The sequence below is a fragment of the Falco rusticolus genome, chromosome 4 (assembly GCF_015220075.1).
Source record: "Falco rusticolus isolate bFalRus1 chromosome 4, bFalRus1.pri, whole genome shotgun sequence".
Lineage (NCBI taxonomy): Eukaryota > Metazoa > Chordata > Aves > Falconiformes > Falconidae > Falco > Falco rusticolus.
Window position 1 is genome coordinate 30471801 of NC_051190.1, and position 23614 is coordinate 30495414.

General features: G+C 43.6%; 1 protein-coding gene across 3 annotated transcripts in view; it reads left to right on the top strand.

Moving 5' to 3' along the window:
• The window catches only part of MAD1L1 (mitotic arrest deficient 1 like 1), a 380463-nt gene that overhangs the window by 205165 nt on the left and 151684 nt on the right, over positions 1–23614 (top strand). For all 3 annotated transcript variants that reach the window (XM_037385754.1, XM_037385755.1, XM_037385756.1), the window contains 2 exons: positions 1487–1575; positions 11371–11461. In XM_037385754.1, coding sequence (XP_037241651.1) covers positions 1487–1575; positions 11371–11461 — 180 coding nt within the window. The remainder of the gene's footprint in view (positions 1–1486; positions 1576–11370; positions 11462–23614) is intronic.

Below are 23614 nucleotides of genomic sequence, written 5' to 3' on the forward strand. Positions count from 1 at the left end.
TACATTAACATTTGTACAGCCTGATGATGCAGGTGGGCCTTTGCTTATTTTTTTTCCTGGATGCCTTTTGACAGGCAGGGGGAGAATGTGGGACTTCGGGGTGCCAGGGGGAAATTTGGCTAAAATCTGTTTTCTGCCCTCTCTCTTCTGCCCTGTCCCTGTGGTATCAGAAAGGGGAGGGAGAATAATCCAACCGTCTCTTTTCTGCCCTTTCCTGCTAACAGCGCTGCCACGTCTGTCTGTCTCTTCTGGTAAGCATGGAAGGGCAAAGAGGCAATATGTCAAAATTTCAGTTCTGACTGAGCAATATGACTGCACGTGTCAATATGCTTCTCTTCCTTGTAAAATTGGGGAGTTTCTGCCAGCTCGTTGTCTTTGCAAGAAGTTTGCTGTTGTAATGGGATTTTGCTCTACAAGTCTAATCCGTGCTGTTGGAGGGAATGGTGTATTAATGGATTATTTCCCTGATGCTGAGCACTGAGCTCTCTGTGGTCGTAAGTTTTGCGTCTATAATTAGGGCTGGATTGCTTATTGTTTTCCTCCTGAGTGAAAAATAGTTTCTATCAATAGACTTATTAGGGGAATTAGTTGCCAGGTGCTAAAACACAGATGACAAAAAGAAATCCAAAATCTCAAGGATGAGTGTGTAGGAGGTCTAAGCTAGGAGAAGGTGCTGCAACAGAAGTTTGAGTATCCTCTAGGTAGTTTGTCTCTACTTACATGTCATAATAAATCATTTTCTCAGGGGTTTAGAAACAAGTAACATAGGTAGTTTATCAATCTATGCATTGTCTTGATAGCTGAATTAGGGTGCAGATCCCCATAAGTCAGGGAGCCTGGGAATGGTAGAGTCTGGGTAAGAAGTTTTCGTCTGTGGAGTTTTGAAGTGCTTTCTTGTGAGTTCCTTCCCAAACAAGGCCAGAGGCAGAAAGTATTCTTAATTGTTTGTTTGACCCGCTAGAGCTACCTGAGCAGCTTGAGGTAGAAGCGTATGTTGGAAAGCGCTGGAAATATTCCCCAGTCTTTTGGATTCAATGTACGTATCTCGGAGTTGTCCTGGACAAGGCAGCATAATCCTGTGGTTCACTTCTGGGGAGGAATTGAAGCTAAATGAGGTTGAACTGTCAATACTGAATCTTGAGTACCAGCGAGCTCCTAGTACCACACAGATAATTCTCTGCATTCCATTATCCGTGGGGGATGGGTAGGGAAAACATCTGGAAGAGAAGCAGAAGCTTTGCTTAGAAACAATCAACTTTCTGTGCCTCTTCTACCTCGGAGATGTTGGGGAAGGCAAAAGGGATTGCAAAGGGAAGCAGGGTTAACCGAGGTTTTGACATTCAACATGTGAAGAGTTGTGCTTCACGTCCCTGTCCTGAGAAGGGTCTGATCTGTGTGGAACATCATGATTTCCTCCTCCTCCCTTTGCTGTTTGTGTGTGCCCCCTTAGTAGTTCTGGAGGAGCTAATGCTTTTCTCTTCTGCAGCTGGAGGTGGAGGTGAAGGTCCTGAAGTCCCAAGAGTGCACAGCTGAGCAAAGTACCATCGTCACCAAGGAGGAGGTTGACACGCTCAGGTAGGCAAAGCAAGGGGGGAAGGCTGAGAAGATTCTACCATTCTCAGTGGAACTAATGAGAAGGGAAAGGCCCAGGGTAGTTTCGCTGCTTGCACCGGTTATTGCCATCTCATGGTAGAGCACCACGAACAGGACCTCACCGTGCTACAGTGCATAAAAGCTATACGTGTCTAGACAGCCTGTGTGCATAGGCTGCCTGGTATTCAGGGCATGGCATGGCAGCATCGATGAAAATGTATTTTCCTTGTATTTCTGAAGTAGGATGTTCTTTTCCTGAGCACACTTTTTACTTTCCCACCAGATTTTAATGGACATGAGAAGTCCATGAAGCATTAATGGAAAGCCTCAGCCGCTGATCTTTCCTGCATTTAGCTACTCTCTCATTTTTTCTGTTTTTCGGGAGGCTGCAGGCTCCTTTAATATTTGGGGTCTGTTGCTCTCAGTTAATTCATAAGACTGGCTCCTGTGTCACTGTTCTCTCTGTTGACTTCCGTTCCTGTGGAAACAACATTGCTGTTTGTTTCTTATTTTGACCAAATCGCAACTGTAAACACAGGATCTGTTGGCATATGTGTGAAGAGGTTTAGAATCCAGCTTTTGTAATACTGATACGCGTGTAGCGCTGGAGATAAAAGAGGGATGTTTCCCCTTGTGCATTGCTGCAGATGGCAGAGGTGTACCTGTTGTGATTCCGTGAAAGAGAAGTTACAAAACAGTGTTTCAGCAGAGGATATATAAGCATTTACTAAAGCTACAGTGAAGCTAGACAACCTTTCCATGTATTTATTAAAGCGTTTACAGCTTCTATTCCAAAGCAGGTGACACAATAAATACTGAGCACAGAAAAGTTCATCTGTTTCTGAATGTTTGATATGAAGTTCCTTTTTATTTAAGCTGAGCAAATCAAACCTTGACAGGCTGAGTTTTTTATTCTCAGCTGATGTAAGACTTTGGCTGGAGTTGCACTTCTTAATTCTTTTATATTTTCAGCTCCATCACTATAAAGCGTTACTGCTTCATAGGACTGAAAGCAAGATTTTGCAGCAAGCAGAGTTGCAGAAAGCAGAAATTACTGGCCTGTACATTATGAATTTGCTCTTGTGCTTTGCCTCTGGAGCTTGTTTTATGGCTTTGCAAACCCAGTTCCATAGCAGAGGGGAGGTGTTTGAAAATAACACATGTTCAGCTAAGCTATTCCAATACATTTTAGGGCCGTACACCTAATCTTAGGGACTCGCTGCTATAGTTCCCTCAAGGTGATGTAATAGTTCTGGAGACCCAAGGCACACATCTCCCTTTTTTTATTCTGTCATATGTTTGAGTTCTGGTAAAGGATAGTATGCTATGGCTTCCTTTTTTCAGGGGGATAAACTTGTCTCCATCTGCTTTTGCATATTGTGGACGTTTGTTTGACCTGAGCACATTCAGGTTTTTCCTTGGCTAAGGTGCACTAGACCCTCTGAAACCTAATGTTTATACCGCTGCAGAAGTGCTCAGTGCCTCCTCAGCAGCATTAAACCCCATCGCTCCTGATTAATACTGTGCCTCTCTATCAGTAAAGCCAGCATCCTGTCTGCTGCCTTCTGGGAGCTGAAGGTTTTCAGAGTATTTCTACAGAACCTCCTCGGTCTCTCCCTCCCTGGGTTGGTATGGGCTGCGGCACGCTTTCATGTAGGAGATGTTCAGACTCTTTATTTTCACCTCCAAGACTCATTATTCAGTGTTTATCTTCACTGAACAGCATTTGCCATCTATTAACTGAGCAGCTTCAGGGACAGCGTGTGTAGGGGGAAACAGTGAGATTGCCACACAGTCCAGGATCACTTCATGTTGCAGAAGGCTCTCGGCAGTAAGCATAGAGATGTCTGGCTTTGCCCTAAATTAAAATCTGTTTTCTGGGCGGGGACAAGTGGAGCTCGCAAGTACCTTCTTGTTACGGGATTGTGGTGTTTGGTTCTGCTCAAAGGCAGCCCTAAACTCCCCGAGCTAATGTTTTTCTCCCTTTGTTTTTAAAAGAATTTCTTTGTCTACTAATCTCATCTCTTTCCTCCTTTCATGAAATTGTGTCAAACCTTTCACACAAAGTATGACAGAAACATAGGCCTGTTCCCTGTAAAGCCCTTGGTCGTTCAGAGCTACTCTCCAGTGATGAGCCGTACCCTGAAAGCTGTTTCAGGAAAGAGGCTAAGCTCCTGCCGTTTTTTCACGGTGATATTTTGTCTTTTCTTCTCTTTCCCATTTCAGTACCGCGTGCTCCTGAGGCTATGGATGCACAGAGGCCACAGTCCCAGGCTCTAATTCCAGCCTGTTTTTTCTGTTGCTTTTTACTGAACCGCTCTTTGTTGTTACAGCTGATTTAAATACTTGTCCCAGGCCCTGATGCTAGTCATTTAGCTACAAAGCTGTTCCAGAAAGCATGGATTTGTTTGGTTTTAATCACTCTTTTCATGGCTCAGCTCAAACAGTAAATGGCTTGGTGCAAAGAGTTCTTTTTCTGCTGGAGCTCTCTTTTCTGGAGAACTGGTAAGCCAGTCCCTGCTCCTTTTTCCTTACTGTTGGCTACTGTTACTGCGTCAGGTGTCTTCTCAGACTCTCAAGCACTCCATTCAGCATCGCAGAATTGACTCCATAAAGCTTTTTTTCTTATGCACCTAGACTTAAGCAGTCAAATTATATAGTTGGATCTTATTTTGTGTTTTCTGGCATTTTCTGTGCATTGGACAGCAAACTGGACCAAGTTCTTTTTTCATAGAAGAGGCTCCTTCTCAAAGGAGCGCAAGATAGAATCATAGAATTATTTAGGTTGAAGAAGACCTTTGAGATCACAAAGTCCAACCATTAACCCAGCACTGGCAAGCCCACCACTAAACCAGGTCCCTAAGCACCACATCTACGTGTTTTTTAAATACCTCTTTATTGACTCCACCACCTCCCTGGGCAGCCTCTTCCAATGCCTGACCACACTTTTGGTGAAGACATTTTTCCTGTTTTCCAACCTAAACCTCCCCTGGCACAGCCTGAGGCCGTTTGCTCTTGCCTTGTCACTTGTTCCCTGGGCGCAGAGACCGACCCCCCCTGCCCGCAGCCCCCAGCTGGAGGGAGCGATCAGGTCCCCCCCGAGCCCCCTGCTCTCCAGGCTGACCCCCCCCAGCTCCCCCAGCCGCTCTCCACAGGGCTTGTGCCCCAGCCCCTTCCCCAGCCCCTGCCCGGCTCTGGACACGCTCCAGCCCCTCCACGTCCCCCTGGCAGTGAGGGGCCACAGCTGAGCCCAGGGTTCGAGGGGCGGCCGCACCAGTGCCCCCAGTGCAGGGGGACGGGCACTGCCCTGGCCCTGCTGGCCACGCTGGTTCGGGTACCAGCCAGGATGCTGCTGGCCACCTTGGCCACCCGGGCACACGGCCGGCTCCTGCCCAGCGGCTGTTGGCCAGCCCCCCCAGGCCCTTTCCCTCTGGGCAGTTCCCAGCCCCCTGCCCAGCCCGCAGCGCAGCGGGGGCTGCTGTGACCCACGGGCAGGGCCCGGCACGGAGCCTGGTTGAACCTCGGCCCCTGGGCCCGGCCTGCCCAGCCCCCCCGCAGAGCCCCCTGCCCCCCAGCAGGGCAGCTCCCCCCAGCCGGGTGCCACCTGCAGAGTGACTGAGGGTGCACTCGATCCCCTCGTCTAGATCATCGATAAAGGTGTTAAGCAGAACTGGCCCCAGCCCCGAGCCCTGTGGAACACCGCTGGTGCCCGGCCACCGGTGGGACATAGCTCCATTCCCCACCACACTTTGGGCTTGGCCGCCCAGCCGGCTTTCTCATCATAGAGCACCGCCGTCCCAGCCACGGGCACCCGTTTCTTCAGGAGATGCCATGGCAGGCGGTGTCAAAGTCTTTACTAAGGTCCGGGTAGACACCTTCCACAGCCTTTCCCTCATCCACTAGGCAGGTCACCCGGTCAACAGAAGGAGATCAGGTTCTTCAGGCAGGACCTGCTTCTCATAACCCCGTGCTGGCTGGGCCTGATCCCCCTGTTGTCCCTGGATCCTGTTGTTATGGATGCTCTGCTCCATAACCTTCCCTGGCAATCACCGTCTTCCCCCAGGCTTTTGGGATTCAGGAATAATGTGCTGTGTCCACCCCAGAACACTCCTCGTGGCTTGGCTGGATGTGTCCAGCAGCAGGGACAAATTGGGTAGCGTGATTAAAGAACTGATGGAGTTTGGAGGAGAACAGAGATTAGCATGGGAAGGGATTATGTCTGCTGTGCTTGTCCTCCTCCTGTGCCCTTGTGGGCCTCAACAGGACGGGTTTACTCAGTTTTACATAGCTGCTAAGGAGGAGCGAGCAACGTGAGCTCCACTGTTACTCCTTCCTTCTGCAGACTGCTGCCCAAAATTAATTCTGACAGAAAACAGGGTGAAGAATGCAAACTTTTAAATTAGAAAGTGGGGAAAGAAATGCCCCAGCTTATGAGGGAGTTATTTCCATTTTTGTAGTTTATTGTGGTCTTTGAAATCCCGTTAATCTACAGTATGATGTGTCTGCTCTTCTGGTCTGAGCCCAGCCTCTCCAGTCAGCTGCTGTCACGACGGAATGTGAAAAATAGAGGAAAACCAGCAGAAGCCAGGAAAGGGAGTCTGCAGAGCAGGAATGGACTGTGAGCCTCCAGCCATTTTCACATACACCCTGTGGTTAGAAGCTGACTTCTGAAAACAAAAGCAGGAAAGACATAAAGGAGAAAAAAAATATCCATATTAATCCTTTGAATCTGTATTCACCTCCTGTGAGTGAATGAGAGCTTTTAAAACTATATCTTTTGTCTCATTTTTCTTTAGTATGGAAAGTAAATTTTCAGTGAGAAACTTGAAAGACTTTATCAGTTTTTCCTCCTTCTCTTGAGAACAAAGTGCTCTTTCGTCAGACCTTTTATAACTTTAAATGTGAAACTCTCTCCCAGCATCATCGTTTCTGAAGAGACAATAAAAGCCGGTGCTAATGCTGTCATTTCTCACACTTCTTCCTGCTCCCTCTGAAATCTTTGTTTATATTCTGCAGATCTTATGAAAAGAAAAAGTGATCAAACTGTTGAGTTCATGCACTGTGGGGTACAGCGAAACAGAGAGCATTTAGGCATTAGCACCTTTTAGAGGGAAGGTGATAACTGTGCAGAAAGTAGTTTTTCAGAACCTATAAATAAAAGTAATATATTTTAACAGAACTTCAGTAAAGACTTAAGTGGCAACAGCTGAAGGACCTTTTCAGCTGTAACAAATCTGAACTTTTTCTTTCTGCTGTCAAACTGCAACCCCAGTAAATCCTAAATGTTTTTTGTGGATTTAGTGACTGGGTAGAGTTACAGTAATTCAAAAGAAATTCATGTCCTTGCCAATGCCTATTAGTCACACTTGCTGGAATTCTGTCTGCTCTGCTCCTAACACCATCTCAATGCCATCTGGATCCCTTAATAGCATCTTCCCAACACATACATTTTCTGCTCCATTCAATAGTTTCCTGTTCAGCAATAGCTTTTCCACATGGCCGTGTGCTCTTTGCAGATGGGGCCTCCATGAGACATGTCCTCATGGGCAATATCCATGCTGCTCTACAGGCAATCACGTAACACATCTGAGAATGTTAAAAATTACTAAAAGAGTGCTAAAGGGATGATGGTAGGGAGTTCTCACTGGTTAACTCCATTGAAAAGCTGTGGACTGAGAGAGGCTCTTGGAAGTGCCTAGGTACTGTTGAAAAACAAATCAGATTCCTTCCTTCTTCCTTTCTAAAATAGGAGCAGCCTGGCTCTTTTCTCTAGCAGCCATTGCTCACCATCTAAGCACTTTTTAGATAGACTGAACGCACATGTTGGGATGTCTTGATTCTCACAAGTATCATTTCAGGAGAGCTGAGGCCGAAGGTGGGGTTTTTTTCTTTTTCCTCCTCGGGAAACAGAACAGTGGAAGTAATATAAAGCTTGGTTTTGAAAGTGGGAAAATCCACATGTCTGAGCAAATGCCAGTGAATCTGCATTCTTGCACTAAATTTGATCTCATGAAAGGCTGCAGAGGTGGCTGGAATTTACTGTGCACCTGTGGAGAGCCTTTGACTCTGGGTTAAGCTGTCTGCATCTGATGCAGAAAAAGTCTTAAATATGTTCATGTTTTCAATCCCCTGTATGGAGAAGGAGCAAAATTTTCCAGAAATTAATCCAAATGATTTTTTCCCTGTATCACAAAACTTGAGAATGATGTCGGTATTTCCAAATGTAACTGACGTTCCTTCGTTGTGCCGCAGTGCTGCTTTCAAAATGGGCACCGGCATTCGTTCTGGCCCAAACGTTATGTTGATAGATGGTTGTGCCGTACCCAGATGTTTCTGTACTCTGCTTTTTGTGGTTCTCACATGAATTTATCATGGATTGTTCTCCCTACCTGAAAGTAACTCCCATATGTAACGAGTTGAGGCATGCAAATTGGTGATAAAAGAGCATCACATATCTTGTGCAGATGTCCATGGACAGAGAGCACAAGGTGTGTGCAGACTAAGGCTGCCTTTGTGGATGCTGGTGCATCCAAAAGCAGTACGCACTTGGCCCTCTACCTGAATTTACGTAAATGAAAACATTCAAGTGCCAAGCAAGTAAATATTTTTCAATATTTGACTGCCGTATCTTAACCACCAGCTGCAAACGCTTTGCTGTGTTTATATATAGATAGGATTTCCCTTGCTGCTCTGCCTTTGCCATTGGGAAGAGTTCCCCAGGGCTGGAAAGCAACGCTAGAATAGCACAGACTGTTTGCTAATGGTTCTTAATGCTTTCCCGCTGGAGGTCCAGGACACTTAACAGTGTTAAAAATAGGTTAGAAGAGGGATAAGCCGTGAAAGTGCTCGTCAGTCCTAAAAACCACTTTGCTACAAAGAGGTTGCAGCAATGTTCCCGGCGCTCGGTGCAGGGGAAGCAGCAGGTTTTGTCTATGAAGGAGAGCAGCACGGAGGAGAGCTGACCTCCCCCGGTGGGAAGCCCCACGCTGTGTCGGGAAAGGAGGACACCCTGATGGTTGGGGTACTGGGAAAGAGCCGGCATCTGAGGGATGAGCTCGCAGGTGCTCTTGTGCATGCTGCCGGTCACAGAATACGTGGTCTGTGTACACCTGCAGCCTGACTGCGATGCCTCAGGCTCAGAACCACTGCCCTTTCTTTGGTGAGGCATGAAGAGCGCGAACATGTTATTGAATCTTAAAATCACAAGTGAAATAGCACAAAAATATAATGGCATAAACCCACCCTTGTTACAGCTCGCTTGTGTCTTGGATCTTTGTGTTTTCTGGAGGCTGCTGTCAGTGATTCTAAAAGGGCATCTAACAGGCCTGAGCTTAAACCTCCACATGGAGAGAAGTTCTGCAGGCAGATAATGGCAATATCACAGCTTATTTGGGAGGCTGGATGGGGAGAAATCTGTTCTAAATTAAAATTCAGTGTGTAAATATGGAGAAAGTACTGATGAGAGTCCGGCGTCTGGCTCTGACCTTTCAGTCACTGCTGCGCTGTTGTTCCTCGGAGAAAAACGTTGCTGCTCTTGTGGCCTGTTCTGCAGTCCATTTAGAAATATGCCCTTAAAAGCATTAATTCCATTTTGAATTTCGATTTTTCCCAACCTTTTCAGTCTCCTGCTTCTTCAGCATCCTCCAACCCTGCTAGCTTAGTGTCTCTTCTCAAAATTATTGATAATCTTTCTGGATGGCCTAGACACTGCTAAAAGCTGCTCCTCGGCATTTTAGAAGCTTCCAAAAGGGAAAAAGATGCTAATTTATAATATCAGAAAATTACCAGCAGGGGTCGGGCTTACAAATAATTTAAGCGATTCAGGCTGTGCATTTATAAAGGAGGCATTTCTGTGCTGAACATCTTGTAGATCAGCCAGCTTCTATGGAAAAGTTTGTAACTTTTGCCTGTGAGTAAGAGAGATGGCATTGCCGTCGTACCTGAAACTTCTGTTGCATAATTTTGGGATATTGGCAGATGGGTGCGTTGTTTATTGTCACGGTGCAAGGATTTTCAGCTTAATTTAGATCATTTGAAAGTGAGTATTATCAAGGAAGAAAATTAGTTTTTTAAAAATATTCTGGAAAAGGATCCCGAGAAAATTGAATGCAAATATCGATGTTAATATGCATTAGTTGCACAGTTAATCCCAGGAAGTTAACGTGTGAAAGGTGAGGTTCTTGAAGCAGCATTAAGGTTTTTATACTCTGTACTTAAATGCAAGCAAAAATGTTATATCAAACATTTTATAATAATAAAATCGTGCCTAACAAGTTTGATAGAGTTCTCTGAAGGATTCAACAATCACTTGGCTAAGGCTGGTATGGTTGATATATTTGACCTTTCAAAAAGCTTTGAGCCAAAGGCCACAAAGAATCTTTACTTTGATGGAATAACAAAGTAGGTTCTTTGCTGGATTAATAAGAACATAAAATCACAGAGGGCTGGTTGTCCCGGTGTAGTGTCTGCAGGGATGGTGGGTGACCATGCGAATAGGGCAAGGCTGTTGGGGTACGTTGCCAGAAGGCTCTCCGAGCTTCTAGTGCCTCCTGAGCCAGAGATAATGTCATGTCTTTCTACTTCATAAAGCCTGATGCATTCTTCTTCCATTAATTTGTTTATGTAATACAAAGTTAAAAGATGGAAAAATCAAAGAATAAATGTTGTTTTCACAATATCGAGCGCTTTCTGCTAAGTCCTGGAATGGCTTCTATTGGGAACTTGTCCAACACAAAGAGGAGTTTGTGAGTAGTGAGGTGAGAGAATCTGAGAAATTACTCAGCTTATCAGACTGTTCAGAGTTTCAGAAGGATCTTATGATGCTGCTTGAGACGAGAGATGAAGTTGTACACCAATAATTGCAAAATCCATGCACGTAAGAAAAAAATGCCTTTATTTTTACTCCCACAGTAGTGGGCTCTAAATGAGCTGTTATCACTCAAGAAAGAGATCTTACGTTATTGTGAACAGTTTTCTAAAAATATCAGGTAACTGCTCCATAGTTAAAAAGACAAATAGAATACTAGGAATTATTAGAAAAGAAGTTGAGAACAAAACAGAAAGCTCCATTATGCCATTGAATACGAGTGCTGTGTGTAGTTCTAACTTTTCTCATAGTAAAAAGTCTATATAACACTTGAAGAAGAACAAGGAAGGTCAATAAAGATGAGCAGTAATACAGAAAATTCTTGATGTGAGGAAAGGTTAAATTGAGATTCTTCAGGAAATAACAGATGGCCTGTAAAGTGGTATGGAGAGGGGAGTACGGTACAATTATTCACAACTTTTCATAGCAGGACTAACAGCCACTCAGTGAAGTAATCACATGTGAAGTATAAACCAAAATGAACTAATTTTTCATACAGCACATAATTAAATTGTGGAACTTACTGCCAAGGAGTGTTGTGAAGGCCAAAAGTATAAATTAGATCAGAAAGAGATTTGATGCGCTCATGGAGATTTTAGCTGTTGTTGGTTATTAAACATGATGGTCTAGACTCAGTCCTTGGTTTCAGGAAGCATCTAAGTTGGATTTGCTTTATATTCAAGTTATATATTTTTAATATACTTTTACAAATTATATTTTTGTCATACAAACTTCTATCTTTTAGTCATTAAACATAAAAAGTTAAAAAATTAACTGCCTCGGGTGTGTAGCTGTGTGGTACTGAACAGAGGGATAATCTGATACTGCTTGTGATTTCATGTTTTACTTGATTATTTGTGGTGGGACTGTGCAGGGACACAGTGTCTATTAACTTTTCCCTTCTTCTCCAGGCTGAAAATTGAGGAGCTGGAAGCTGAACGCAGCAAGCTGGAAGAGGAGAACAAATCCCTGGAAATGAAATTGGAGAAGCTAACTCTGCAGGTAGGAAATGTGGAGGTCCAGAGCAGCTGGAGAGCTTGACATGGTTCGTTCACCATAGCTGCTCTAACAGATGTGCCAGAACACAGCACGCAGCTTCACTTCCCTCAATCTGGGCAAGGCATTTTTTGGAAGCTGGTGCAAACTGCACCAACACATCTATGTCTGTGACCACGTTCTTGGATGCAGTCACATGAACACAGTTGTCTTTTTTTGATGCCTTTGCCTAGAACCTCTTCTTTTTTCTTCTTAAACCTTATTTCAAGTAACTCCACTATCACAAGTTGTCTGTCTCCAAATTCATTTGTGCCAAAGCGGGAGTGTAGACAGGGCTTAACAGCATGGAGCTGATAAGGAAATTTGAGCTCCCTTTGTACTGAGAACTCCACTGCTGCCATCATCAATGGAGATGGAGACCACTGCTTTGTGGCCTTACTAGATAGTAATTTTCCAAGCCAGGAAGCACCAGTACTGTTGAGAGGATGACATGGCAGCATGTCCATACCACAGACACGGAAAGCAGAAGGTGTGGAGTCAGAAGGATGAAAGGCGGTGTTTCTTTTGCTGTGCTCCTGTGGATGCTTTTCCTTTTTCTGAGGTAGGGCTGTCCTGTATGGCAGGTCTTCAGCTCTTCACTCTGGATAGATCTGTAAGTCTTACCCTCCTTGAAGGAGAGCAAGGGCACCTGCAGGAGTTGAGCAGACTGTCTATTCAGCTTGCTGTTATTCTGGGAACAGCTTTCCAGGGTAGAGGAGGGGCATGGGAGTTGTTTCAAGCTTTTATAGTGTTTCCAGTTTGAAAGGTGCTGGAGCAAACAAGAACCTGAGCCTGTTTGTTTCATCAAAGCCCATCCTGCTACAAACAGTGTTATCTCTCCCTTCTGTTCTCTCTGATATGCTGAACAATTTGGCATTGTAGCATTTCATTCTCTTAATTTTTCTTTCTCTCTTCTTCTGGGTTTTTTTTTTTTCTTTTCCATTTTTGTGTAAATTGCTTTATGGTGGAAAACCGGCAGGTTTGAAATTACCCAGATTTCAGACAGACCATTGATTTTTATCTTGACACCTGTTAGAGGTGAATCAAATATTTTTTTTTATTATTACCAATTCCTAGAGACAGGGGAAGTGACAGTTTTGTTAAAGCAGGGAGCTAAGAGCTGCTGAGCATCTCTGCTGAGCCATGTTTAGTGTGAAACCTGTCACCCATCTCTCCTTTAATTGGGTTTCAGTCATCAGGAGGAGATGAAAGCTTTGGGCTGGTGTTTCCATGCTTAGGTGTCCAACAAACAAAATAGCAGCTTTGGTTTCAGAACAGGTTGCAACTCACTCAGGTAATTTTTAATCTGTCAATGTCTTGCAGTGGCTTCTAGCCTTCCAAGAAAGCCTGACCAGAGAAATTGCCTATTTCCTTGTGGTCTCTTGAAATGCTCTGCTTTGTTTGTTCATATTGCTCTTGAGATGCCAAAACACCAAGGTTTTTAAATTGCACATTCAAAGAGGGAAGGTGCAAAATCTTCAGCGTAGTCTTGCTAATTGTCTGCCTTCTGGTCCTCGGTAGAGGGGACCATCAGCAGCTACCATTTGGGTAGCTGAGCTTTCACAGGACAGAAGTGTGGTGATAGGAACAAGACGGAACCTTCATACTGTGGTAAAGCTACTACACAGTAACAGTTGTACTGTTCACCCCAAAGGCTTTGAAAGCTCACCTCAGGGTCCCCGTGACCTATCTTGTTGATAGTGCTCGCTGTTTGAATGCAGACTTGTGCAGGTGAGACCTTTGTGAAGGGAGTGGGGAGAACAGGAATGACCTGCAGATAGAGCAGAGTAAAAACTATAAGGGAAGGATGAGATAACATGTACGTGTGCAAAAGAGAAGGAAGGTTATTTGGCTTAGCAGGTCTGGGAAAGAGAAATCTGCCAGTCCCCCAAAGGACTAGTTAGTGAGCTGAATTAAGGTAATCATGCTCTTACATCTGCTTTGCCATGTGGCCTTAATTCTTTATTTAAAAGGAGGTAGCTCTCCCATTCCTTAGCTTCTCACTTTCCTTGTGTCTTAGAGGACTGGATGCCAAAAGCAGCTTCTCCAAAAGAGGAGGAGGAGGAGAGAGGAAAGCATAAATATAGGAATATGTAGGCTGAATGCTAAAGTGTCTGTATTGATCAATGTGTGCCCACCTCAACGGTCAAGATTTCAGAACTCCTCAGAGGGGAAAACATCAGCCTTCTCATTTTTTTATTCACCTTTGGGAATCAAGTATCTTGACAGGTCAGGCTTAGAATGACTTTTTTTATACACGCATTGGAAGAAGGTTCCTTTTGGTGGGAACCCACTAAGTTAAGGATAAGCTTAGAAATTTACCTCTTCTATCAGTGCCGAGCAAATATGCTGAAAATATTATTATATGCTCAGATAAGGTCACTGAAATATTTATAGTTTGACATGTTATTTGTTCTCATATCTGAAAGAAATCACTGGGAGATGATGGGTTAAAGTAACACCTCTATCACAAAGGGGGAAAAAAACAAGACAAATTTTATACATAGAAACCACAGAAAAATTTTACTGAACAGAAAGATGATTGAAATTACAAACATGGGAAAAGCATGGCATCAGATAAAGGTATGAGAGTAAGTAAGGAGTGACATTAAACAGGGTAGGATGAGGGAAATTTTTGAAAATCTTTAACTCCAGTTCATTTTTTTAAAACAAAACCTCTGACTTTCTGGATTTGTGTGTACTGAATGGGAGATACATGGAAGGCGTGTATTAAAGTTGTGGATCAGGAGCAGGAAGAGGCAGGATGTAGAATTAAGGTTTTGCGTCACTCTGGACTGAAGTCTTGAGTTCACAAAGCTGTGTGCAGTGAATGAAATCTAGGGAGGTATGGCTAATATTTGGTAATCAAAAATGTCAATGTTTGACTATTGATGTGTGGAAAGGAGTAAAGCTTCAAAAATGTTTGTCTCCTCTCACATCCTTTTGTATCCGCATATTGGCACATGATTTTTGCTCATTTCTGCTTTGGCTGCTGCCGACAATGGCCCACTTTGTGAACTACAGGACCCTGATGGACTGGCCAGAGGGCAAGCAAGCATGTGGAAAGGTACTTTTGTGTTAGGTGTGTGATTCACGCTCCCTGAGCTCAGTATTAGCAAATAAAGAAACTGAGATACCAATGGCTGTCCACAGCAGTGTATATAACATCTGACATCTCTTTGTATTCTGTGCTTGTGTGGGGACAGCTTGAATTATGGGTGAAGGCGCTTTCCACCTCCACACACCCCTTCCTCCAAACCCCTTTGGCTCTTGACACCTAGCTGCAGGCTGCATTGATTTTCCTTCACTTGTATAAAGACTTTAGCATGGATATTACTCACTGGTCAGGTCTTTACTGCTAATAAAAACCTCAGATTACAAAAACACAAGAAATGTTGGAACTGTAGAGAAATGACACCCTGCTGAGGTAGTCCCCATCACCCAGGACATTATTGTAAGAAAAACTGTGGCTCAGGGGAGGGATTCAAATAATACATTAAATGACTGGGTTTAATCAGACAATTTTATCTCCTCCCCCCTACCCTTCTTTCTTCTGATGAAGCAAAAAAAGGCTTCCAGGAAAGCAATTGTGCTGTTAGGTTTGGCCTACGGTGGGCAGACTTGCTGAGATTTCAGTGGAAGGTTTGGTTTGTTTAGTTATCTGAAATGATCTGGACTATCTTCCAGAGCTGCTGGTGGAAAAGTGCAGCTCCTGCCAGGAACAAAAGAGACTGATCGAATCAGTGCTTTTTGGATAAAGTGGGAGGAAAGACTTGTGAGGAGTGTTCATTAGCATTTCTTACTGCTAGGAGCCTTGTGTTTATAGGCAACCAAGCAGATGTGAAGTGTTCCTTATGCAAATACTACTCTCCTGCTTTTCCTGCTCTCCTCTACTCTTGGAGCTGAAGCAGAAGAGATTCTTCAAGTTTGGCTGCTTCAAGGAAGATTGATTAAAATCAGCTGCAGTTTGACTTAATTGGATCCATATGCTTGGAGAGGGAGCAGGACTAGTTAGAAGTTCTCATAATTAGTTCACAGCTGGTTGGTGAGTAAAATGAAACTCCAGTTAGTGTTCAGATAAGTGGATCTGTACGGATAAAAGGCAGGGAGATGTTTTTTTACACTGCGGTGTGTTTGAGCATGAAAATTGCCTCTAGTCCCATAGCCAAGCTAGAAGCCTAATCCCTTTGAGCGTGTGCATGTGTATTTATGAGACTAAATGGAAAGAGTCTTTATTTTCTTGCTTGTTTCTGAGTAAAAGGAATCACCTGTGGATGCTGGCAGTCAAGGAAGCCTGAACAGGGTCACAGAAAGCTGGGAGAGGATCTCTGGGACTTGGTGAAACCCTACAAGGGTAGTTTGGCTGTGTGAAAGGTTCATGGTTTGGCCCAAACTCTGAACTGATCAACTTTCAGTGCAGTGCCTGTAGTCGCAGTAGTAACTGGTTGTGTTTGGCCTTTTTGCCGGTAGTTATATGACAGCAACGCTCATAAAAACACAATTTTATTCATACCTGTTGAAATAATTGACTTTTGCCTGTTATGCCAAAGGGCTTAGGAGGAGTTGACTAGCTACATAGTATGGGGACAGTCATCAGAAAACTTTCCCGGGCCAGAAGCAGGTTTTTATGCTAAATTTTGCAGTCAGAATAGAAGGGACTGAACTCCCTTTTATGGTGCCCATGAGGGAACGGTCTGAGAAAAACATACTCCACAAAGTATTTGGGGTGTTTTGTCATGGTGGCATGTCTTTATTAATGTGTTTTGGGGTGTTCCTTAATGCATGTGTAGTAGTTCCTTTCTAAATGTCGCACTTTGCTGTTGTTATTGACCATTTTACGTTTTCAGATGTCGGTCTGGTTAAATGAAATCTTAGTTTCTTCCAGGATTTAAACTAATTCTTTTTGCACAAATTAAAGTGTAACCCACTTGTCCACTTCAGTGGTAGTTGTTTTGCAGCTGTAATGATTTGAAGATAAGAAATAAAAAAGTGTTGCAAGCAGAAATATTATCATTTTTTTTAGTAAGAGTAGCTGACATAATTGGCAAAGTTAGTGCAAATAGGGTGGGTGTCTGGAGATTTGTCTGATCTGTCTACTTTAGGTCATTTTAATTGGCCTGCCTAAGCTAGCACGGACTGAAGGTGGTTGGTCCCGTCAAAGCAGGAGGCTCGATGCAGGGCAGGCTCTGCAGGGACTGTGGGTGGCTGCTGGCTGCTGTATTAAGCTCTCTGGGAGTCAAATGCCCATGGACCTTCGGTGTGGGGTGCTGGGGCATCCAGAGTGCTCTCATGTTTCTTTTTCCCCTTATCTCTCCAACGTTTGTGGTTGGCCTAGTCTCACTCTTATCCTGGTGCTGTGTTTTGAGGGACTGATGAAACATCTGGGAGCTGTACCCCAAGCACAGGTTTCTCTGTGTGGTGGACAGGGAACATTTCTCCTCTTTAAGCATTAATGACTCAGTTTGTCGTTAGGACTTTGGCATCCAGGCAGTAACTAGCTTGGAGTTAGGAGCCCAAGGCAAAGTTGAGGGAGGTCATTTAATAGTCTAACTGTTCACTATGTGACCAGTGAAGAATGACGAATGAATCATTTACACAGTTACAAAACCTGAAGGGACATTGCCAACCTTTCACGGTTCCCTAATTGACCTCTCAAATAAATGCTCACATGTCTTCTTCCTGGATTATCTCCATGCTTTCCCTTTCACAAGTTTCCTGTCTTTTTTCCTTCGTCTGTGCATGCTGTGGTCTGCATTCGTGTCTGTGGCACAGCCTGGTCCTCATTGAAAACCTCAGGTGGTCAGGTTCAACCCTTTTTTTTTTTTTTTTTTTTAAAGAAAGGCTCCTTTAAATGGGTTTGGGCAAACCGCTTCCATCTCTTAAGTCAGGTGTAGCTTTTGACAAGGTGTAGGAAAAAATGTGTGTGTGCTTCAGAGGAATTTAATTATGAAGATAGAATAGGTGAGAACATACAGCAGGAGACTGAATAAAAAGGTGGTGAACTAAGCAGGGAAGTGCAGCTCCAGGTCTGCAGAAGGTCATATCATTACCGTGCTGCCCCACTCATCCAGCATATTGAGTTTCACGGGAGCGTGTGAGAGTGGATGCAGAACAGAGCGATTTGTGATCCTTTTCACGGACTCCTGGATTTTGCTGGCAGTAAGTTTATCTTTTACAGGTAAAGATTATCTTCTAAATTGCACAGGCTGCAGCAGGTCTTCACTGGTGTAAGGAGGCATGTGTCTGCTCAAATGTGTATTGGCAGAGACCACTCTCAGGTCACGCCACAGTTTTGCTCAAAACACCAACGAAAAGCACGTGATAAACATCTATGCTGCCTCAGTTAAATTTATGCCATTTCTATTAATTATTGACCCAACAGTTCAAGTGTAGCACAGGCATTTCACTCGGGGATTGGCATTCTTAATTCTTAGCCACATTGCAAAGGTGTTCGTAGGTACCTTTATACTTCCAGGAGTCTCCCCATGACCTAAATGCCTCCACCACTCACTGCCAGCATATAACCTAGACACCATGGTTACTCATTTATGCTGGATTAGAGGTATGTGTGGCTTGCACAGAACATTGGAGAATATGCACATAGCAAGTTGGTTGTAATTGCAGCAGGGACGGGGTGAATCTGGTGCCGTGGGTAACAATAGCACTGGAGATGGTATGGGACAGGCAGTACCATGTCAGGGCTAGAGCAGCACAGTGGAGTCACTGAGCAAGTACTCTGGTGGTTAGCGTGAGTGAAAACCTCTGCTCTTACACCTTCACTTCAACTGTTGCTTGAGTTAGTCAAACTGCTTTGCTGTGTGGGTGTCTCTTAGTGTTCACAGTGAACTGCTAAGGGTATATGTTAAAGTGCTACCCAAATGGATGCAAGGGAAAATTACTTCCCCTATGATCATAGAATCATGGAATTATTTAGGCTGGAAAAGACCTTTTAAGATCATCAAGTCATAACACCGCCAAATCCACCACATAATGTACCTATAAATTGTGCTAAAAGGATTATATGGGTTATTTGGGAGAAAACATTGTGTATCTTGTGCCATGTGGTTTAGGTGCTGGAGAAAGTCCTAGAACCAGTGTAGAATGGGAGGAATGCAGAAGCTGCTATGCTCGTGCTCCGACCCTTGAGGACTATGTGACACTGAATTAGCTGGGGCTGTGCAAATAATTGTACATGCTAATTCTGAATACATTGCAGTTATTAGAATTAACAGGAATTAGAAACATTCTATGGGAGCAGAGAGGAGAAGCATAAACATGTCATAGAGTTGTAGATTTGTCATTAGGTGGTTCAAGGAGAAGCTGTTTCGTGGCCTCAGTGGCGCTGATAAATGTGATGTGCAGAGTGGATGTTGAATAAAACAAGGACACGCACAGCAACAGAATTGCTAATGTTTGTTAACATCAGGGACCAGGAGTGCATAGATTCACATTTGTGCAGGGAAATTTTACCAACGTGCCCTTTAAAATTTTTTTTAAAAGGAATTTGCACATTGAATATTAAACACCTGAAGCTCTATAAATTTTACTGACAGAGCTAAAGCCATATTGTTTATTTCATGCTGCACCTTTCTCGAAGTTCTGCAGAAACTGATTAACATTTGCATAATACATTTAACACAAAAATCCATAATAAATTCATTAATGTACTCCTGCCACTATCCGTGAAAATATCAGCAGTTGTGTGGCATCACACAGCTCATTAGATGAGCAGAAGGGGAGGAAGGGCGAGCGCTGGATTTCCTGAACAGCTCTGCAACAGGGAAAGGTCAGTGCGCTAAGCATCAATACCTGAGCAGCAGCACAGAGAGCTCAGAGCAAGCAGGGAGAGAGATGGGGCAGGGGTAATGTCCCACTGGAACAGGTTGCCATACCAGTATGCATGAAACACAGACTTCAAAAGGTGGCATCTATGCTAGAGTAGAAAAATCAGTCATGAGCACAAAATGCAGATGAGGATGCTGCTACATTGAGGAGGAGGTTGCTTCTAGAGTACATGTATTCTGCAGGGGGCAAACACCGAGAAATTGTTCAAGTCCTGCTGCGGTACAAGAAAGCTGGCTTGAAACAAGACTTGATTTACTGAACAGGTATTGCAGAACGAGTGGTGAGGATTTAAAAGTCATGCAAGGCTTGGTTGCATGGCAGGGAGGCCCTAAACTGCTGAATCTGGGGGTGTTCTCTGTGTGTGCATACTGCTTTCAGGAAAGGAAGGTATGGTGACAGAGACACCACTGTTAAGTGTTCTTGTATGGTAAAACAAGCAAGGATGCTAGAAAATTAGTAGTTCCAGCTACAACTACACATTCAGACACAGAGTTGTGTTTATCAAATACCCCACCCAACAATTTACAATGCCAGCCTATGAAGCAGTAGTAAGTAGCAGCTATAGAAGGCTCCTGTGCGGGAAGAACGTTTCACTGATTCCCCAGAATCATCCTGTAGGTGAAAGCCAAGGCTGAGGAGGCAGACACAACCGTTTTAAAAAGAGACTTCACTTTAAGCTCCTCTAATCTTATTTATCACACAGCAAAGAAAAAGCAAAGTTTCAGGAAATGATAAAAGTGACTCTCCCTTTATAGTTTTCTGGTTTTTCTCTGTAGTTATTTGATGGCAGAAATTAGTTTTCAATTGTTTTTAATTCATTTTCTGTTACTCTTCTGTTGCTTTGAATTCTGCTGCGATGTCACAGAAGCAAAACAAAAATGTCGTTTAGACCCATATAGGGAAAATAATGTCTCACAAGGTTGTTTACTGAACCTTTGTGCTTTTGCTCAAATTTCTATGAATACCACGTCCGTAAGTTACAGCTCTCTCCATGTTAGGCTTTTAGCTTTTCATTGCTTGTTATCATTTCAGCCTTTGTTTCATGACCCAATTATTTTCAAGTTTTTGATTAAACCAAAGTAATCACTCACAGTTTCATGCTGTCCTTGTCTTTGCCACTTCTTCTGTTGTGGTCTGGATTTTGCCACTGGTCTTTGTAAAGTCAAAGTTTTCAGTAATACTCTTCCACAGCTTTATTCTTCTGATAAGGAGGCTCTGATTATGGTGCAGGATTTTTCCTCTGCTGTTTGGTGTGTGGAAAACTTGACACCATCTCTAAGACTCAGAACACCAGGTTGTTTAGCCAGATTAAGGATTGTAATTGTCAGTGTAGCCAATTTTTTTTATGTGTGTGTGTGATGAGAGGAGGAATATCTGCCTGTTTCATGTCGCAGTGAGGAGTGGGCAGTGGTCGTAATGATGTTAAAATATGTGTGTGAAAATGGGAGATTCTGGGAGCTGAGCCACTGATGGAGATGCCAGTGTGCATCAGTGAAACATGTTTTCTTTATGTGACCTCTGTCAGGGGGATTCAAGCATGTGAGATGTTGATGTTATCTTACATACCCCAGAACCCTCCCCTTTGACCAGACTGACCTACCACCTATTTGACACCTGGAGGCAGAGATCTACATAAAGAAAATGGGTTTCTCCTGAAGAATTTTATCAAATAGTAGAAGGCAAACTTGCTGTGCCTCTGTCGGTCAAACACGTAGCATCGAGCAATTCGATCTGCAGCCCAGGCTTGCTGGGGGCTGGAGCTCGTGACCTGCCTGGCGAGACCCAGAGGTGTAAGTGGGGAGAAGTAACACCCTGACGTCCGAGCATCTCTGCCAGCACACCCCAAATGCAGTGAGATCACGATACAGTCTCTTCCCCGTCTAAGTTTCCAAATTTGCCTCAAATTCCATTTGCTATTGTTTGATAAGACTCTATAGTTCCAGCTAAGTCAGAAAAAAGTAATTGTTTTTGACAGCTTTCTTACCTAGATTTGAAAGACAGCTAACAGTAGAGTGGAAGATACTGACTAATTCAGGTAGAAGGGCTGTTCTCTTCCAGTGAGGGTAGAGAACATGGCAGGATAAGTGAAAGGCTGTGGAAAGAGCATCTTCTTTGTATCTTTTTTGTATCTTTTTTTTTTTTTTTTTTAAATCATTTGTCATGTGAGGCGGTTCTGTGTGTACAAAGGAGTGGTGGTGTCTGCAAAGCCCGGTTGTGTTAAATACCAGTGGGAGAGTTCCCAGGGGATCCATCACATTTTTGTTTACCCAAGCCTGGGGTTCAGCTCCATCAGGAACACTGGTCCTTTCCCTGATCAACGTTTAAACCCCACATATCTTAAATAATACAGAAGCTGTGCCTGTTCTTTGCATTTCTGGCAGGACATTTGAAATTAAATAAAAAGTCCTGAAAACTATTGTGCATGTTTGAATACAACATAAGATGTTCAGTCAAGATTGTGACCTTTCAGTACAAAGATGCCGCTTTTGAAAAGGGGGTTCATTGTGCTACTGGCTCTAGTGAGATGAAAAACATGGAAAACCAGTAACATGAAGGCTGTGCAGCAAGGATGAGCTCCACAGAGATTCTCTCATGTATTTTTGGTTGTCTTCCAGCGGATACATCCTTTCTCTCTGTGTAATACTACCATGGCTGCAATCAGTAGTAATTACAGAAATTTTCTCATTTTTATGAGTAGGGGGATGTGAAAAGCTGTTGGCAGGGCAGTCTCTGCAAGGGAGCTCAGCTGTGGGACTACTCTCCCTCTAGATCTATCACAGCTGGAGCTGCTGACCTTAAGGTTTATTTTCTTAGGAGTCAAGGCTTGCTCATAGGTTGATCTGTTCAGTGTGCAAGGAAAAGCATGATGAGTTATGTGTGAGCTCTTAACGATAAATGTTATGGTGGAGCAGCCTGAACATTTGAAGACAACACTAGGGAATTTAAATCTATATACACACATTTATTTTTTTGTATAAATACATGTTTGCAGACACGTATTAGAATGCATGCAATTGTATTTATATGTAGACGTGACTTGATATATATAGACTTGACCCAGATTGTTCCAACAGAATCCGACTGAAGCATGGTCAGAGGGGTGGGATGGGGGGAAGGCACAGTGACTGTACAACATGTGAAACGGTTTTCCTGGGGCTGCCTAGAGGCTGTGCTGAGGTGGCACATAGACTTCTAGGTCCAAGTAATTTGGGGATTGAATATACAGTGTCTTTTTGGCCTTTCTGCTTTCCCAGGGTCTCTGATACCTTCTGAGTATGATGATGCTGTTGGCACTAACTGCTTAGAAGACAGATCTGCATCTGCACCTGAAGATTTTTGTGTGGTCCATTCCTTCAAGCATCCTAGAGAAAAAAATACTGGACATACTGTAAAACAGACCCATCAGTTAATTCATCAGCATATTCCTCCTGAACCTACCCTTTCATTCCCCCATCTTGGCTCTTTGGCTATCTGTTCAACTTAATGCTCTTTACTGATGTTGCACACTTCCAGGAGATTAAAAAGATAGTCTGAGTCCTTCAGATATGTGTGAAAGTTAGAGATGATGCCCTTCTATGGATTTACTCAATGATAGCTTGAAAACTTGTTACTGGGCAAGGCTGTTTCTGAAGTACTTGTTTCTTTAGACAATCTAATCATGATAATGTTGAATTTGCTGCTTGGAGCAGTTAACTCAAAACCCTTCAGAATCCAGTTGGTTACCCCATAGCCATTCCTCTTATTATTTCAGTTTATCCACAAATCTCTTATTCTTGTAAATTCTGTATGAAGAGATGACTCTCCCCATCTGAAAAGATTTCACTGCTGCTTGAAGTCTCCTTGTACTGGCAGAAAAAAACAATTGAGCTTTGAGCTTGAACTGAGAGACAGATAAGATCACCAGGAGATTTCCACAGCAAATGCAGAATATATTCTTCTCTAATGGATTCTTAGCGCTGTCTGGCAAGTTATTAAATTGCTTGGGCAAGAGAGAAGAGGGGACTGGATTGCTTTTCTTGTTAGGTTTGGTGTAGGTAGCAATTTTGTGAGGGTAGCAAGTTAAAGGTGGTTTCTCTGCATGACCAGGATGTCTGTCAGACATAGGGGAAGCTAACTAAAATGTCACTATATGTACAGGAGGGTGATGAGGCTTAAAGGACTGATCGCTTCCGTGGTTCAAGGGACTTGTCTGTGTCTTTGCTTCTGTCTGCTCACTGTGAAATCTGCAAGCAGTTCATGCTCTGGGGGTAGGAATGAGGCCACTGGGTAAATCTG